Below are 17,494 nucleotides of genomic sequence, written 5' to 3'. Positions count from 1 at the left end.
GAGAGAAGTTGCATCTTCCTATCCAATAAATAATAAATTTTCAATTGATGCTAAATGTATTTTAATTTTAATATTTGGCAAGTACTCTACAGCATTTTTGTCCATGAAATAGTGATTTTTGACTAAATGATAATCTGTGTAATTTACTCAGTTCCCCATTTATCATTAAGGACAATGTTTTCTCAAATGCATTGATTTTTTTTTTAGGTTGGGAAATAGCTGTTTATTTTTCCAGGAATCTAACTGATTTTTCCTTCATTTCAGATTGTGCATACATATGAAGGACATAATGCGGCGGTCCATCTCTTGCTGCCTTTTGGTGATCATGTGATCTCAGTAGATCGAGATAACACGCTTATTATTTGGAATGTGGAATCAGAGGGTGAGTTTATAGGATTATAAGCTGATTTTTGATCTCTTTAGCCACTATTTCCTAGATTCTCTGGAATTTTATTTGGAAGTATTGAGATCACCAAGTTAGTCTAATAACATCAATAACGCCAGTAAAATAAATTTAACACCAATTTGTGTTCAGTTCTTGTTCCTTGTATTGCCTCGTGTCTGAATTTTGAGTCATTTTGGATTCCACATCTTTCCCTTCAGATACCTTGATTATATTGGATACCCTTTGTGTTGTAGGACACTTTTGTTTAGTTGTTAGGCTTATTCTTGTTCTATATTGATGAGAATTGGAAGTCGCAGAACTGACTGATGTGGTTCCCTATCTATAATACTGATGCACAATATATAATAAACAAAAATACTGAAACCAGTTGTCAATATGTGGCTATTACAGTTGGATTAAGCCTAGTGAATATTTGAACCTGGGAGTTCATAACAAAATAGAAGAAACCTGACCAATTTCATGGTACTATCAGTTGTGGTTTCAGTATGATAGTCTTTGCAAGCAAGTCCAAGGTCCTCTATAGTTTTGATTACATTTGCCATTGTAAAGTAGTTGATAAGAACTAAAATATTCCTTAAAGTTGTATAATATATTGTTTAACCCTATGTTATTTATTTATTTGCAGAAGAATACCTTCAACTGAACTTTGATAAAATCACATTTGCAATTTCTGCCCTTTTGCATCCAAGTACCTATATCAACAAAATTTTACTTGGCAGTGAGCAAGGGAGTCTTCAACTTTGGAATATTAAATCCAAGTTAGTTCAACTTCTTTAATTTTCTTTTATAAAATGTTTAATTATTAAGCATTTCTACTTAGTTGTTTTCCCCATAAGTTTATAAAATTCGGCTAAACGTAAAGATACTTAAAACCGAAAGGAGAATCATTCAACCTTTCCTTTTTATTGTAGCATCGGGGATTAAAATTTGCTGCAATATACACTTTATGTTCTACTTTATTTACTTCATGTTCTACTTTATTTAAAGATGCAATGCAATTCTAACCTTGTACATAGATATTAGATAAAATGCAAATTCTATAATTGTGCTCTGTAGTTTTAATGTGCTTGATTGTGTATTATCTATGCCAACGACCATCACTGTTATTTACTGATCAATGTTTTTCCGATGGAAAGGATACCTTGAACTTAATATTACTGAGCTTCTGTTAGCTTTTTGTTCATATTTTGTGATAGAATTTAGGTTTGGAGCTGGAAACCTGCTGTATACCCAAGGTCAGTCTCTTCCCACTGCAGAGAAGTTAAAAATTGGAAGTTAGAGATAAATGGTGCTGCTTTGGTGCAATTTTTCCATTTTGACACATTTCCAATTTGTTCTCTGGCATGGATAATGTTGCCTATCTCTATTCATCCAAAAAAGATGGTAATGGATCATCTGTTTGAACTACTACAGTCTTAATGGTGGTCCCACAATTCCTTTGGCAACATTTTATGCAGATGTGATGCTGGTTTATATGTGCCACTGATTTCTTGCTGTCTCTAATGCACTGTTTTTGGATGTTTAACAAATTTCTGCAGCCCAACATCAAACAACAAAGCTGTTGTATTCATCCTTTGTTTACTGCTTCCATGCTGCTGATCCCATGGATGTCACTTCTGGTTGACCTAGTGTGTTTGTTTGCAGTCTTAGTGTTGTGTTAACTATCAGTTAAGCTTTATACTTGATATAGTTGGAAGGAAGGTGAAGATGGAGAATTTTAGACTACTGGGACCCTAACTTTTATCTTAAAAGAAATCAAAAAAATGCTGAAAATACTCGGCAATTTAAAAACTAAAGATTGAGTTAATTTTTTTGTTCGAAGGCCCTTTGGAACTGAAAGTGAGAACAAATTACAGAGGGATGGATATGACAAAGGAAATATCTATGATAGGGTGAGATGGTGGTGGTACGCTGCTTAAGAAGCTAGCTGGTTGATGGATTAATGAAGGAAGAGAGAAAACAAAAGTCATGTAAGGGTTGTCAAGAGAGTTCAAAGTTCTCGCAGACAACTGCAACCAAAAAGAGAAAGTTGGAAATGCCCAGCAGATCAGGCAGTAAAACTGAGTTAATATTACAAGCGGGTCTGTAACTGGCGTGCTGTCTGCACCAGAGTTAGCTGCTGGATTGATAATGGTATTAGAATGAAGAATATGATGAGTTAAAGGATGACAGTTTGTAATGGAATACAGTTCTGCTGATGGCGTATAGTGATTCCCAATGGCCATTTTTGACTGGTTAGATCTGTTCTGAATCTATTTCATTTGGCACAATCATAGTCCTCGCAACATAGCGGACCACAACTTCAGTGAAATTGGTGTCTAGGGGTGGAAGCTGGTCCCCACATAGATGGTTGTTTTGTGGTCACCTTTGTTCACTGTAAATGTATGAGGGTGAGTATGCTTTGCTTCCATAATGGTTCTCTCACCACTTTGTAAGTGTAGTTAGGCAACTAAATTTTTCAAGGTTCAGCCAGCTCAATCATTGGTTATGCTACTAAGCCACTTTTGATGAGGCATTGAAGTACCCACCTACAGCATATTCTGTGGCCTTTCTAGCCTTTGGTATTTCTTTCAAATGGTGTTCAGTGTGGAGGAGTAATGATCCATGAGCTGAGGGAGTGCAGCTTTTCAGTCTGTGTGTAAGTGCTGACCAGAATATACAATTCGTGTTGCAGCCAGACCAATGTTTTTGATAATTTTTGTTGGACTTGACAACTAGCTACTTTAAATATTTTATTGAGATGCATGAGGTATTAGGATGTGTCTGATTATTTTTATCCAGCATGGAAAATATATGTGTATTGTTTGTTTCCCTGATAGCTGTCTTTAAAATTGGAGTTAATTTTGTTAATATACTTGCAATGATCAAGTGGTCAGGTCTTAAATGAGTTAAATGATTTTCTTTACTGAGTAATAAAGTGATTTTAGTTCAGTGATTAACATAACTTTTTAATTCTCTAACATTTGATTGCTTTTTCTTTTGTGGTCCAATTCTAGCAAACTTTTATATACCTTTCAAGGTTGGGGCTCAAGTGTATGTGTGCTTCAGCAGGTCAGTGTTTTTCTGTTATAACTGCTCGTCAGTTTAAGTACAAACTAATATATTTGGAAGTATTTTTCTTAATGATACTTCTGAACAAACAGTTCATAACATTTAAATGAAAATCTTTACAAAAATTCTTTGAAGAAACACGGCAGTCGTACAGTGCGAAAAAATGGTATTTAGCTCATGGTGCCTGTCCTCCTACTTCGAAAGAGGAATGCAATTAGTTGCATAGCCCAGCATTTCAGGTGCTCTTCTGAAAGTACCATTGCATCTGTTTCTGGTACCTTTTCATTGAAGTACATTATGCATCATATCTGATCACATTTAAAATAACTCTCTTCCTCTGTCCAAGTCTTAAATTTGTTGACCCTGATTAGTGCTCTTGGTGCTAATAGAATCAGTTGCTCTGTATTGCTGTACCAAAATCCATCGTAAGATTAAGTATCTCTAATAAATCTCTCCTTAACTTCCTTCATTGTAAGAAGAACAAGCTCATCTAGTGTCTGGACTGGTCCCTCATTGTGGCAAATCTTTGCTTCACCCCCTCCAAGGGACATCTTTTCTGAAGTGATACGTCCTTATTTAGACAGTACCCCAGCCAAGGACTACCCAGCAATTTGTAAAGATTTAGCATTTCTTTTATTCTGTGCCACAATATAAAACCAAACATTACTTTTTTTTAAATTAACATTATTTCTTTGTATGGTGATTGTTTATGCAAACCACTGGATTTACCTATTCCCTTTAATGTTACACCATTGTTTATATTTTTACCATACATTCTTACATTCAGAACTTTGAACGTTCAGAACAGTGCCCCTACACCACCTCCCTCACTACCATTCAGGGCCTTAAATGGTCCTTCCAGGAGAAGCAGTCCTTCACATGTGAATCCATTGATGTTATTTATTGCTCCCAATGTGGCATCCTCTGCATCGGTGAGACTAGACACAGATTGGGGGACTGCTTTGTTGAGCACCTCTGCTCTGTCTGCCGTGCTAGCTGGGATCTCCTGGTGTCCAGCCATTTCAATTCCACTTCATATTCCCACACCAACATGTCTGTCCACAGCCTCCTCCACTGCCAGATCATGTCCAAATGAAAATTAGAGGAACAATGCCTCATATTCCGCCTTGGCAGTCTCCAACCTGGCAGCATGAATGTCGAATTCTCGAACTTCCAGTAACTGCTCCCTCTCTGTCCCTTTCCCCCTATTTTTCCCTTTGTTTCTGTTTCTCTCTCTCTCTTCTCCTGATCCAACAGGATCCTACCACCTCTGTCTTTCCTCTCCTCCACCCTCCTCCCTCTTCATCTGCCCATCACCCACACATTTCTCCCACCTGTTCCCCTCCCCACCTTCCTTCCCTATTATTCCATGCTTCGCCATCCTCTCCTATCAGATTCCATCCTATTCAGCCCTTTGTCACTTCCACCTATCACCTCCCAGCTTTTGACATCATTCCCGCTCTCATCTGCCTATCACCCCCTCACCTGGATCCACCTATCACCTGCTAGCTCTTGCTCCACCCCTTCCCTCTGCCTTTTTATACTGGCTATCTTCCCCTTTCTTTCCAGATGAAGGGTTTCAACCTGCAATGTCAACTGGATTACCCTCCATAGATGCTGCCTAACCCGTTAAGTTCCTCCAGCACCTCTTATGTTGATCAGATCAATGCTCTGCAGTCCTACCACACTGAGTTGTGAATGGTAGTGGACAGTTCATTAGGTAATGAGAGCAGGTGGATCTGTGAATATCCCCATCCTTAATAAAGGTGGAGCCTTGCAAGTAAGATCTAAAGACAAGGCTTAAATATTTGCAATCATGTTCAGCCAGAAGTGTTGAGTAGATGATCCACTGTGGCTTTCTCCTGAGATCCCCCACCATCACAGAAGCCTGTGTTCAGCCCACAATTTGCTCCATGTGCTATCAGGAAACAGCTGAGGGCCCTAAATACAGCGAAGGCTATAGGATCAGACAACCACCTGGTTATAGTGCTTAAAAGAGTTATTCTCCAGAACCAGCCATGACTCTCTTCTAGCTGTTTGAGTACAGATAAAATACTGGCAGCTGCTGACAATATGGAAAATTGCCCAGTTATGTCCTGTTTATAAAAACTGTGCCAAATCCAAGTTGGTTAATTATCACTCAGTCAGTATACAGTTGATATCAGTGAAGTGATGGATGGTGTCCTTACCTGCACCATCAAGCAGCACTTACTTTCCAATCACCAGCTCACTGGTCTTATCAAGAGCTCTCTGCTCCAGACCTCCTCATAGCCTTGGTCCAAAATTGGTCCAAAGAACTCAATTTTAGCAGTGAGGTGAGAGTGACTGACCTTGACCTCCAAGGAGCCCTGGTAAAACTGAAGGCAAGGGGTAAGTGTTCCACTGGCTGCAGCCATGCCTTGAATAAAGGGAAGATGGTTATGGTTATTGGTTGTCAAGCATCGCAGTCTTGGGATGTCACTGCAGGAGTTCCTCAGGACAGTGTCCTATGCCTAACCTTGTTCATTTGTTTCATCAATGACCTTTCTTCCATTATAAAATTGTGAAGCATTACTTTTCCAATTATTTTCTATGGTACACTGCTTATATAATCAACAAGGGTTGCATCTTTGCATTCCATTTAGGTAACTGCAATGTGAACAAATGTGAAATTAACTAGTGATTTAATTTTAAAAATATTTTTACTTGTATTTTATTGTAACCCATCTTTGAATGTATAATTTGGGCAAGTAGTATTAAAAAGACTTTTCACTAAAGTAACAGGCATTTCATCTGTAAATGAGTTAGAATTTGAGGCATGGAATTCTATAGTTGAAGCCACTGATTTACAAATTTTGAGGAAAAGGAACAGAATTGTGGTGTATAAAATCCTTAAAGCATAATTAAAAATTGAATCTTGTGCAATTTGGTTTAAATCAACAGTTTAAATCAGGGTTTGTATTTCTATTTGATTAGTGTTTTGGTGGGAAGATTGCAGTGGTTGCACACATTGTAATTTTCTCTTTGTGTTCCATTTTCCAGGCCCCAGCAGTGGATGTAGTTGCTGTAGGCCTAGCATCTGGTATGATAATTGTTCATAATCTGAAATATGATGAAATGGTAATGAAATTTCAGCAAGACTGGGGACCAGTCACAGCGATATCATTTCGCACAGGTAATCTAATTATATCAATGCTATTTACTTAAGATGAATTTAAGATGGAAATCAAAGCTGCAGTCTTAGTATGGCTGTAATATCAGTTGAATCAAACCACACCCCAACATTCAATTCTGTACTACCTTGATTGGTTCGATTGTTACATAATGATTTAAAAAAAAAAGCTTCTTTCAATTGATATTTGGTTTTAGAAAGCTTGTGTCCTTGTAATGTCTGATTTTGGAGTACAGGTGTTCCTCAATTTATGAACATTTGATTTATTAATTTTCACTGTATCACAATTGATTCTTTAGGGGATGGTCTTTTATTTGTGCTATAATGAACAGTCCTTACTGTTAGGAGGCAGAGTGGGAGAAAGAGATACTGGTGATTAATCATAATGGGGGCAAATGAAATCCCAGGTTCAGCTGTGTCACTAAGAATGCTATTCACTAGGCTTATTACTGTTCTGAAATAGACTGCTGTTTACAAAGACCATTGACATGAGTTGCTATTTAAATAAACCATAGTTTATTATCGTAATCATCTGCAGACACAATTGGCTTTTGGTAATGGACTTCTATTGGCTGAAGCAGAATATTATCTTGAAGTGCATCTTGTGTTAAGAAGATCAAGAATATTATAATGGAGAAAATGGAAAAAGGGTTAAGCAAGGGATTTGTATTATTACAAACATCAACGTGTTTCTAAGTTTGATGATCTAGTAAAAGGCAATTATTGTGGCAAGACTTGAAAGAATCTGAGGGGCTGATGAATTTTCCGAAAGTGTCAATTACTTCAATAAAAGCCATTGATGGTTGGAACATTTCGTGATGCATATGTGGTAGATACCATGGCAGCAGAAAACAAATCACCAATGAAGGCGCATATTCTCTTAAACAAATGTTTAATGTGAAGGAGAAGTGGCTCTTTTGCAAGAGGATACCCTCACGTATGGTTATCTAGAGGGATGAGAAAACTGCTGCAGGCTTCAGATCAGCTAAATATTGCTATGCTTTTCTCTTTGGCAATGCTGAGAACGACTGTAAGCTTATGTCTCCATTTATCTACCATCAGAGAACTTGAAGGCTCTAAAGGGATATTTAGGGGCCAATCTTCCTGTGGTGTTGTTCCATCCAGCCTGGATTCAGCAGCATCAGGACACCAGTGACACATCACTTTCCCCATGCCCCCAACCACCTCAAGATTATATTATGTTGTTTTTCTTCTTCGAGTGATATTGTATAAGGAATAGCTTGGAGAGCAGAGTTTTGCTCATTGTGCACATTGCACCAGGCATCCAGTTGACATCACCAAGGACGTGGCTGACAATATCCAGATACTGTCTATACCCCTAAACACTGTATCATTTCATTGATACAACTCCTGGTCAGAGTGCTTATGTTCAAGGTGCAAAATGAGATGTAATTTTGGAGCGACAATGACAAGTGAACTTTTGGGAAATATGGAAGAGGCATAATATCAGGATAGCCATATTCTGTATCAGTGGCTCTTGGGATGACATAACCCACGAGAAATGCAAGACATATACGCCACAACCGGTCAATAGCTGGTGTGATTTCTCTGGCTCTTCACTCTGCTCTGAACCATCTGGACAATGGAAACACATACTGTATGTCAGACTATTGTTCATTGACTACAGATCGGCTTAAAACACAATCATCCCATCCAAACTCATCGTCAGGCTTCAAGACCCGGGCTTCTGTACCTCCCTCTGCAACTGGATACTCGACATCCTCATTGGCAGACCTCATTCAGTGAGGCTTGGTAACAACATCTCCTTGCAGACCATCAAACCAAGTACACCTCAAGGCTGTGTGCTTAGCCCCCTGCTGTACTCTTTATATACCCACGTGACAATGTAGCTAAACACAGCTCCAATGCCATACACAAATTCGCTGACGTCACCACTGTTGGACGAATCACAGGTGGTGACAAGTCAGCGTACAGGCATGAGATAGAACACCTGGTTGAATGGTGCTGCAGCAACCCCTTGCTCAATGTCAATAAAACTAAGGAGGTGATTGTTGACTTTAGGATGGGGGAAAGAGGGCAAATGTGTGCCAGTCTACATTCGAGGATCAGCAGTGGAGAGAGTCAGCAGCTTTAAATTCCTGGGCGTTAACATATTGGATGACCTGGCCTGGACCTGGCAAATGCAATCACAAGGAAGGCGTGCCAGCATCTTTTCTTTACTTAGGAGGTTTAGCTTGTCACTGAACACTCTAACAAACTTCTATAGGTGTACTGTTGAAAGTATCCTGACTGGTTGCATCATGGTCTGGTACGGCAATTCACATGCGCAGGAACGTAAGAAGCTGTAGAGAATAGTGGACTTGGCTCTGTACATCACAGGTACATCCCTCCCCACCATCAGTGGTACCTACGGGATGTGCTGCCTCAAAGGCGACATTCCATCATTAAAGATTTCCCACCCCCCCGAGGCAAGTAAGTTTTTCATTGCACCTGTGCACACATGCACTTGTGCATATGACAATATTGACTTTGACTATAGAAGGATTATGATCAAAATGTGTGCACAGCTACCATAGACTTACAAACCTTAAAAAAACAAATCCAAGTATACATTGTCAAGAGGGCAAATGAGGGGTTTGAAGTAAGTCAGAATGAAGTGGAAGAGATACTAGAATTGCATGTCAAAGTTTTTATAAATGAGGATCTGGAAGAACCTGAGCAATGGAGGCGAAAAGATGAGAAAGAAGCCACCAATACAGCATTACCACCACGAAAACTTCTCACAGCAAAGAGGCTCACGGAGGTGTTTTGACATATTGGGAAAGCGATAGACATTTTCAAAGGCCATGATTCCAATGGGATGGCAAAACTAGATGTGGCTGTAGTATGAAAAAAGCCATTGTATGCTTGAAGGATCTTTATCAGATGAGGAGGAGATGGACAGATATCCATGTGTCCAATGATGCCTTCCTTAAGCCTGGTTCATCAGCCACCCAGGAACAGACAAATGAAGGACCCTCACTTTCAATGTCGTAAGCCCCACCTAGCTTGCATTTGCCAGTGCTACTGCGTCGGAACACCAGTGACACATCCCCTTTTCTCTTTTCTCCTCCCCACCCACTGCACCTCCTCCCACCCCCCACCCTCTCAACCACCACCTCCATGATTAAAGTAATCACAAGTTGGGAGCAGGACTGATCTAATTGCTGCCTTGCCTCTGCATTCCCACCTGCTCGAGGGAACCTTTCATCTTCTTCTCAAGAATCTGCCTCAGAAGATTCTGCTCCACTGGCCTCTAAGGGACAGAACTCCAAAGACTTGTCATCCTCTCGGAGAAAAGATTTTGCCTCATCTCTGCCTTAGATTGAAAAGCCCAAACCTAGAACATGAGATGGTGCACCACCCCACCCCACCCCACCCCAAGTTCTGGATTCTCCCACAAGAGAATGTCTATTATGTCAAGGTCCCTCAGTATAACTTGGTGAGTCCTTTGAAAGGGAATATAATGGATGCTTTTATTACCTTAGTTTAAGATTCAATTGTTAATAAAATGAATTTCTATTTAGATACTTGTATGTCTTTTGATTAAGATACTTGAGCTCTGGAATGGAACCAGAATTTTTTCATTGAAACTGGTGTTATGTGCTGCTTCAATTTACCTTCACCTAATGAAATTTTCCTTGGAACGTAACCCCTTCAGGAATGCTTCTATATACATATTGACCATAAGAATGATCTTTGTATATCACAACATTGTTCTATATTTCACTTTTAAAGATGGCTTCCCAGTGATGGCTGTTGGTAGTCACGTGGGTCACATTGGTCTATGGGATTTGGAAGAGAAGAAGCTGATTAGCCAGATGAGAGAAACTCATACAACAGCCATTTCAGGACTAACATTTGTTCATGGAGAGCCACTCCTCATTACTACCGGTGAAGACAATGCAATTCGGGTATAGTTCATGTGCTATTATTGTCATCAGATTATTGCATATATGGAAAATATTGTTCCCTTTGAAAACAAGTAAAAATTGTAACAATACAAAACCATGATGTAACTGAATGGAAGAACAAGTTTGAGAGAGTAGCATGCTATTTCTATATACCTAAACCTACTGAACTATAATGTGTGATATTAATGTGGTATACAATAATTTTTGATAGTGATGCTCACATTGTTGTAGATCATGGAGCTGTCTTAATCCTCTTTCTGTGTTAATATTTATAATTTTGTAATCAGTTTCTCTGCTCTTGAATGTTTCTGATAGTTCTGCCAATAATCAACCATGGTGATAGGTGCCAAGTTAACGAGATCAATTTTGTACATAGTAAAGTGTGGCAATGAAGAATTTTGGAAAGAGGTGTATATATATTTAGAAAAAAACATTTAACTGATTTGACTACCACTGTTGTTCTTTGAGATGAGATCTGTCCCAATCATTCCAAACTGTCAATGATTTGCTCAAAAAGAGAAGCTCAAAAGGCTTTAATGTTTCCAGGACATATGTTGAAGAACATTGGCTAGGTCTCTGACAGGTAGTTGACTTGTGCAAAGGTAGATTTTGAGATTTGGACTGAGGAAACAAAACAGAGTCGTTGAAATACCTGAATGATTATGATTATAACTGATAAAGGGAAAAGATGGATAGAGAACTATTAATTTACATGCTCAAGGAGTTTAGTAGATTATTGTAAATTAGATAAGTTAAGGGTGGGGGCGGCGGGGGGGGGGGGTGGGGAGAGGGTGACGTTGTGCCTCTATCAGAATTTGAAAAAGTATAAAAAAAAAATTTCCAATACAGATCTTCAGGGTTTCATGTACCTGTTGAAATTTTCTAAATGTCCAAAATGATCCTACAAAGGTTATATGAAATAATGTTGGTGGGAAGAAACGGATTTCATGGGTGCTTGATTCAGTCAAGATTCTACAAGTAATAGTAACAGAATGACAAGAGCAGCAAAGGTTTTCTCTTCCCAGCATCATAGGAATCTTGAGGCAATGTTTGTTTTTAAATCTTTGTATATACAAAGATCAACTGAGAGAAAAGTCCTGAGAGCCAGTGGGGCTTTTGCTTGGAATGATCCATTTTGGGTATTGTCTTCTCAGTAAGGCAGTTGCAGAGAGAAATGCACTTTATGGTGCATTTTTGTAGTGTTAACAAAAATCAGCTGAGAGTCAACATGGATAAAGGAATTGTCTCAAGGGCAGAGTGTTTTGATATATGGTTGTCTTTCAGACTTGGGAATGGAAGTGGTTTCCCTGGATTAGTGCTAGGATCACTGCAATTTGTGATAATATGTTAAAGACTTAGATATGGATGTGTATGGTTAAATTTCAAAAAATTGCAGGTGATACTAAACACAGTTTAGAAAGGATATGAAAGTCCCAAAGAAGGAGAAGAAGAGATTTACTAGAAAGATTCCAAGAATTGAGTGATTTTGGCCACAGGTTGGTCTAGAAAAGCTGGATAGTACTCCTTGGAGTAAAGAATGTTGGGGGAAAAATATTTGAGAGATTTCTCCAAGATCATAACTGGTTAGAAAAGATTGAGAGAGAAGTCATTTCCATTAGTGGATGGTTTCAAGAGCCTGTTTCCATGCTGTATGACTCTATGGCTGGGGATATGCATTCATAGTAATGAGTAATTGATATTAGGCTGTGTGGAAAATCTTCGTGGAGGATGTTTTGATCTGGAACTTATTGTCTGTAAAGTTAGTGGAAGTACAGACAATCTGGGCTTTGAAGAGAGAATTAGATAAATAATTGATGAAAATAATTTGCAGAACTTTGAGAAAAGAGCAGGAGCATGAAACAATAGAGAACAGACATTGACTCATTGGGCTGCATAGCAATACCTGTGCAATAACAGTTTCATGATGGCATGAACTCGCTTCTAACGTGTGATAATTAAGTATTTGACTTCTTCAATAGCAACAATGAAATGAAGCAGGGCTGTGAATTGATTCCCATATTGTTTTTCTTGTTATGTCATTCATTTTGCCATGTTTGAGAAAATGTTTTATCTTGGCATCAGATGTGATAAAAGTCTGTTTGTTACTGTCGGGTTCTAAGATGTAAGTAAAGGATCTGTAATGTGCAAATGATGTAGCTCTTGTGGTTCATAATTCAATAATAAATGATGATTCATGCAGAATATTTGGGCTAGCCATAAGCTTTAAGATAATCATACTAAAGCTCCTCAGAACCAGTCCAAGAGCCAAATATGTTTCCACTCATCCAAAAAAAAATTAGTGAGGGTGATGAAAGAAAAAAAAGAACTTATTCTGCATCATTCAGCCTGAAGTTGTCTCAAAGCACTTCACAATTTATATCCTTTGAAGGGTAGCTAGTATTTTATAGACATGCTGAAGTCAATTTGTGCATAATAAGATTCTGTGTACAATAACACAATAAATTATCACAGTTTATTGAGTTGTGGGATAAATGTTGACCCCTCACTCAGCTTTGATCTTGACCTCTGGTGCTGTCTGTGTGGATCTTGTACATTTTCCCTGTGACTTTGTGGGTTTCAGCCAGATACTTTGGTAATTTGCACATCCCAGGGATGTGCTGGTAGGTTAATTGGTGCCTTACCAGTTACTGCAGGGAAATGGCAAAAGAATCAAAGGGGAATTGATGGATCTGTGCAAAAGAAAGTAAGGTGCAGGGCCATGGGGAAATATGGAAAGGGGGAATGGGACTGATGGGAATTGCTCTGCTAGGAGTCAGCAAGGATCTGGTTAGCTGAATGGCTTCCTATGTTGTACTTTGTAAACAACAATATGAACTTTTGTGTGTACTTGAGAGGGTATGTGAGTTTTGATTTAACATGATCAAGGGATGTGGGGAGAAGGTGGGATCAGGATAATGAAGTGGATATCAATTATAATTGTGTTGAATGCTAGAGCAGGGCCATATGGTCTATTCCTGCTCCTTTACTATGTTTCTAACTCATCAGAAAGCTCCCAAATTTGAAGCTGGGTCCTTCAGGAAGGATGAAAACCCATGAGCAGGGGTGATGCACAAAGAAGATAACTCAAAGAACCAACAATTTTCTAGTCAAAGGATATGCTATGACCAAATACAGTTGAAGATTTCTCAACTTATGATGGAGAAATTTGAAAATCAAAGTAGGAAAAATGGAGGGCCCTGGATACACGAAAGCATTATTATAAGAATATCTAAGCTGTGCACTATTCAGTCTCCTTTAAGTAGCCAGCTGGACTAGAGAATAGGATAGGGTGGGAGAATATTTTTAGTGGGGAAAAGCTTAACAGAGACTAATTACCCTTGTTTTATTTAAAACGTAAAGCTTTATCTCTTTTTTGTGTGGTCAGGTCTGGATTTTTGATGCTCCAGGAGGTGGAGGTCGTCTTTTACGATGCCGAATGGGACATGGTGCCCCTCCAACCAAAATAAAATACCATGGATCTGATGGACAAAACATTCTTAGCTCTGGTAAGAATATTCTTTTTCTTGCATGTGTAATTGCTTGATTTTATGGAAATCTTCATTTCATCAAAATAAACATAACCTGAATGGAATAAACCAAAACTGCTAGAAATGCCATGCAAGAAAGTGCCATTGATTTAATTTTCTTTATCTTCTGCCTTAATGTGTGCTATCCTAAGTAAATCTATACTATCTTGTAATTGCAAACTCATTGAAAAATATTTTCATTGATTATTTCTCCATGTTATTGATTAAAGTCTACATGATGTTTAATTAACAAACAAACTACTTAAAATCTTGAACTGGGCAATTGTTACACTACAAAAAAGATTAGCCACATTTTCAAAAAGCTGTTGGTTGCCTGGGATCTGACTGCAAGAAATCAAAGCTAATCCTTCTGAGGAATTTTGAGGTCAGTTGTAAGTGCAGTTGTCTCACTGTGAACTGAAAGTACAACTACTGTTATTCCCAAATTCACTCCACACTCTACAATGGGACACATTTGAGCTCAGTACACTACCCTAATCTTCTAGAGTACTCAGTAATTATTCTGTTGTGGTGGTCTGCATAAGTATCAGTTTTAGTAACCTTTTTGATGTTTGTTTTTTGCTTTTTAAATTTGAGCTATATTTCTCAAATTTCACTCATTTGTTTTTAAATATAGGACAAGATGGAACTTTGCAGTCATTTTCCACTATTCATGAAAGTTCTAATAAGAGTTTGGGTCACGGTAAGTACTATTGCAAGGTATGATGTATATTACAGGTGTCTTTCATCTGAATAATGAAAACAGGCTATGATTTTAAAAATTCTATCAGTTCATTAACCTTGACCTTCACTTTTTCACCCAGTCTCGTATCCCTTGATTGTAATTTCAGCCAAGAATATATTCCAACAGCTAGCATCTACATCTTCCTACATGGCTGATCCCTCATCCAGAAATGGAGTCCCCAGTTTAGGATGCCAGCCAAGGGAATAACCAAAGCATTTACTTTGTCAAGGCTGTTCAGAATTTTTTTAGTCCCATCTTTAATAATCATTCTGCATAAGAGAAATACCTTATTCCCGAAATTACTAAGGTAAGCATTTGTTGTATCATCCCAAGGAACCACATTCTTCTTAAATACAGAGACCAAAACTGCTGTAGTGCTCCAGGTCTGATTGCGCCAAAAACCTGTACAATTCATAGAATTGTATAGCACTGAAAGGGCCATTTGGCCCACCACATCCGTGCAGTTCTTTTTGCCCATCTACACTAAACCTATTTGCCTGTATTAGGCCTCTATCCTTGTATGCTTTGCCTCTCTTGAAAGTAGTGATTGTATCCAACTCCACTCCCTCTTCTGTTGTGTTCCAGACATAAACCACTTTTTTAAAAAATAAAAACTTACCCTCAAATCCGCTTTTAAAGCTCTTCCTTCTCGTCTTAAGCCTGTGCCCTCTTGTTTTGATACCTCTACCTTGAAGGTGGTGGGGGGGGGTGGCTAGCGGGGGGAGATTCTGACTGTCTACCCTGTCTATGCTGCTTGTAGCTCTATAAACCTCTATCAGGACACCCCGCAGCCTCCTTTGCTCCAGGGAAAACAAATTGGCCTATCCAATCTCTCACCATAATTAAAGTACTATTAAGGTACTCCAATCCAGTGAACATCCTGGCGAAGCTCTGCATTTCCTCTAGTGCAACCATATCCTTGCTATAGTGTGGCGACCAGACCTGCACACACTTTTTTGTTAAGTTCCAACATAATGCCCCAACATTTATATTGCATGCCCTGATCTATGATGGCAAGCATTCCAAATGTCTTCTGCACCACCCTACCTACCTGTATTGCCACTTCTAGGAAACTATGGACTTAAACCTCAGGTCCCTCTGTTCATCAACATTCCTTAGCACCCTACAATTTACTGTATATGTCCTACCCCTTTTTGACTTCCCAAAATGCTTGTTGGGATTAAATTTAATCTGCCAAAGCCCTGCCCAGCTTTCTGTCTGATCTATAGTCTTAAGACAATCTTTCTCATGATCCACGATACCACCAACTTTTGTATCATTGGCAAATTTACTAATCATACCTTCTACGTTCACATCCAAGTTGTTAATATTGCAAACAATAAGGGTCCCAGCACCAATCCCTGCGGTTCACCACTAGTCATAGACTTGCAACCAGAAAAGCATCCTTCCACCAGTACCCTTTGCCTCATATTGCCAAGTTGAAGCATGGCTTCCTTGCTCTTCAATTCCAATCACTTTCCAATAGTGACTAGCATACTGTTTGTATTCTTAATTGTCATACTGCATGCTAACATTTTTGTGAGCATGAACAAGGTGATGCAAGTCACTTTGAACACCATTTCTCGTCATTTAAAAGGAATTCTCAGGATAGATTTTCTGGGGAATTGCTAGCAGCCTGGGCAGGAGCGGATATGGTGATGGGGATTGATCGTGGGTGAAGCTTGTTCTGCCCCCTACCCTTCACTTTCTCTTTAGAAATGGCATTTTCAAGTGCTTGGCCCTTGCCATTTTGAATCAGGACACCTCCAGTCAGGAAATTGATACTGGATCAGTAGAAATTCAACTTGTACTTCCATTGTACGTCAGCAGCAAGCACTGGCAACCAGCAGAAAATTTTTGATTGTCGTTTTTCAGTTCTTCCTTCCCAAATGATCAACTTCACATTTCAAGTTATCCTCTTGCCTACTTGCTTGTCTGTACCTCTTTTCAGATTCTTTACATCCTTTTCACATCTTGCATTCCCACCCAACTTTGTACAGGTAGTACACTTGAAAATATAACTCTTGGGCATCACTGAAACCAGTCTAGTAAATCTTCACTCCACCCCCTCTATGGCAAGTATATCCTTCAGTATATTTTTTTGGGTAAGTAGACCAAGACTGTACACAATATTCAATGTGTGGTCTCATCAAAGTCCTGTGCAATTGTAGTCAGACTTCTTTACTTTTGTACTTGTCCTCAAGACCAACGTACCATTTGCTGCCTTAATCACTTCCTTGCTGCAGAGTTTGTAGAACACAGAAACGAGCACTTTGGCCCACCTTGTCCATACCAACTATTTACCAGCCCTGGCTCCAAAGCCTTCTATGCCTTGGTGATTCAAGTGCTTGTCCAGTTACTTTTTGAATGTTGTGAGAGTATCTGCCTCTATTACCAACTCGAGCACAGTGTTCCAAATTCCAGCCACCATCTTGGTGACAAAATACTTCCTTGAATCCTCTAAACCTATTACCCTGTATCCTAAACCTATATTCCCAAGTTTTAGAAACAGTATTGCTAGAAATATTGCACCCAATTTCATGAGATCTTATTTTATATAAAACAAAATCTTTTATGTGGCATTTTCTTGAATGCTTTTTGAAAATCTAGATACATTATGACCAACACTTTTCTACCCTGCTTATTGCATTCCGCAATAATTCTTAGGATTGTTGGTTA

The 17,494-nt window shown here is 38.8% G+C and overlaps 1 protein-coding gene across 2 annotated transcripts in view; it reads left to right on the top strand.

The window, feature by feature from the left end:
* wdr36 (WD repeat domain 36) overlaps nucleotides 1-17,494 on the top strand; it is a 108,067-nt gene that overhangs the window by 8,789 nt on the left and 81,784 nt on the right. For both annotated transcript variants that reach the window (XM_052019499.1, XM_052019498.1), the window contains exons 4-10: nucleotides 265-382; nucleotides 1,032-1,164; nucleotides 3,403-3,457; nucleotides 6,479-6,611; nucleotides 10,368-10,543; nucleotides 13,929-14,049; nucleotides 14,708-14,773. In XM_052019499.1, the coding sequence (XP_051875459.1) occupies nucleotides 265-382; nucleotides 1,032-1,164; nucleotides 3,403-3,457; nucleotides 6,479-6,611; nucleotides 10,368-10,543; nucleotides 13,929-14,049; nucleotides 14,708-14,773 (802 nt within the window). The remainder of the gene's footprint in view (nucleotides 1-264; nucleotides 383-1,031; nucleotides 1,165-3,402; nucleotides 3,458-6,478; nucleotides 6,612-10,367; nucleotides 10,544-13,928; nucleotides 14,050-14,707; nucleotides 14,774-17,494) is intronic.

This window comes from Pristis pectinata, chromosome 7 (genome assembly GCF_009764475.1).
Source record: "Pristis pectinata isolate sPriPec2 chromosome 7, sPriPec2.1.pri, whole genome shotgun sequence".
Lineage (NCBI taxonomy): Eukaryota > Metazoa > Chordata > Chondrichthyes > Rhinopristiformes > Pristidae > Pristis > Pristis pectinata.
The sequence above is the reverse complement of the archived record's forward strand: the minus strand, read 5'-3'. Positions and strand labels throughout refer to the sequence as shown.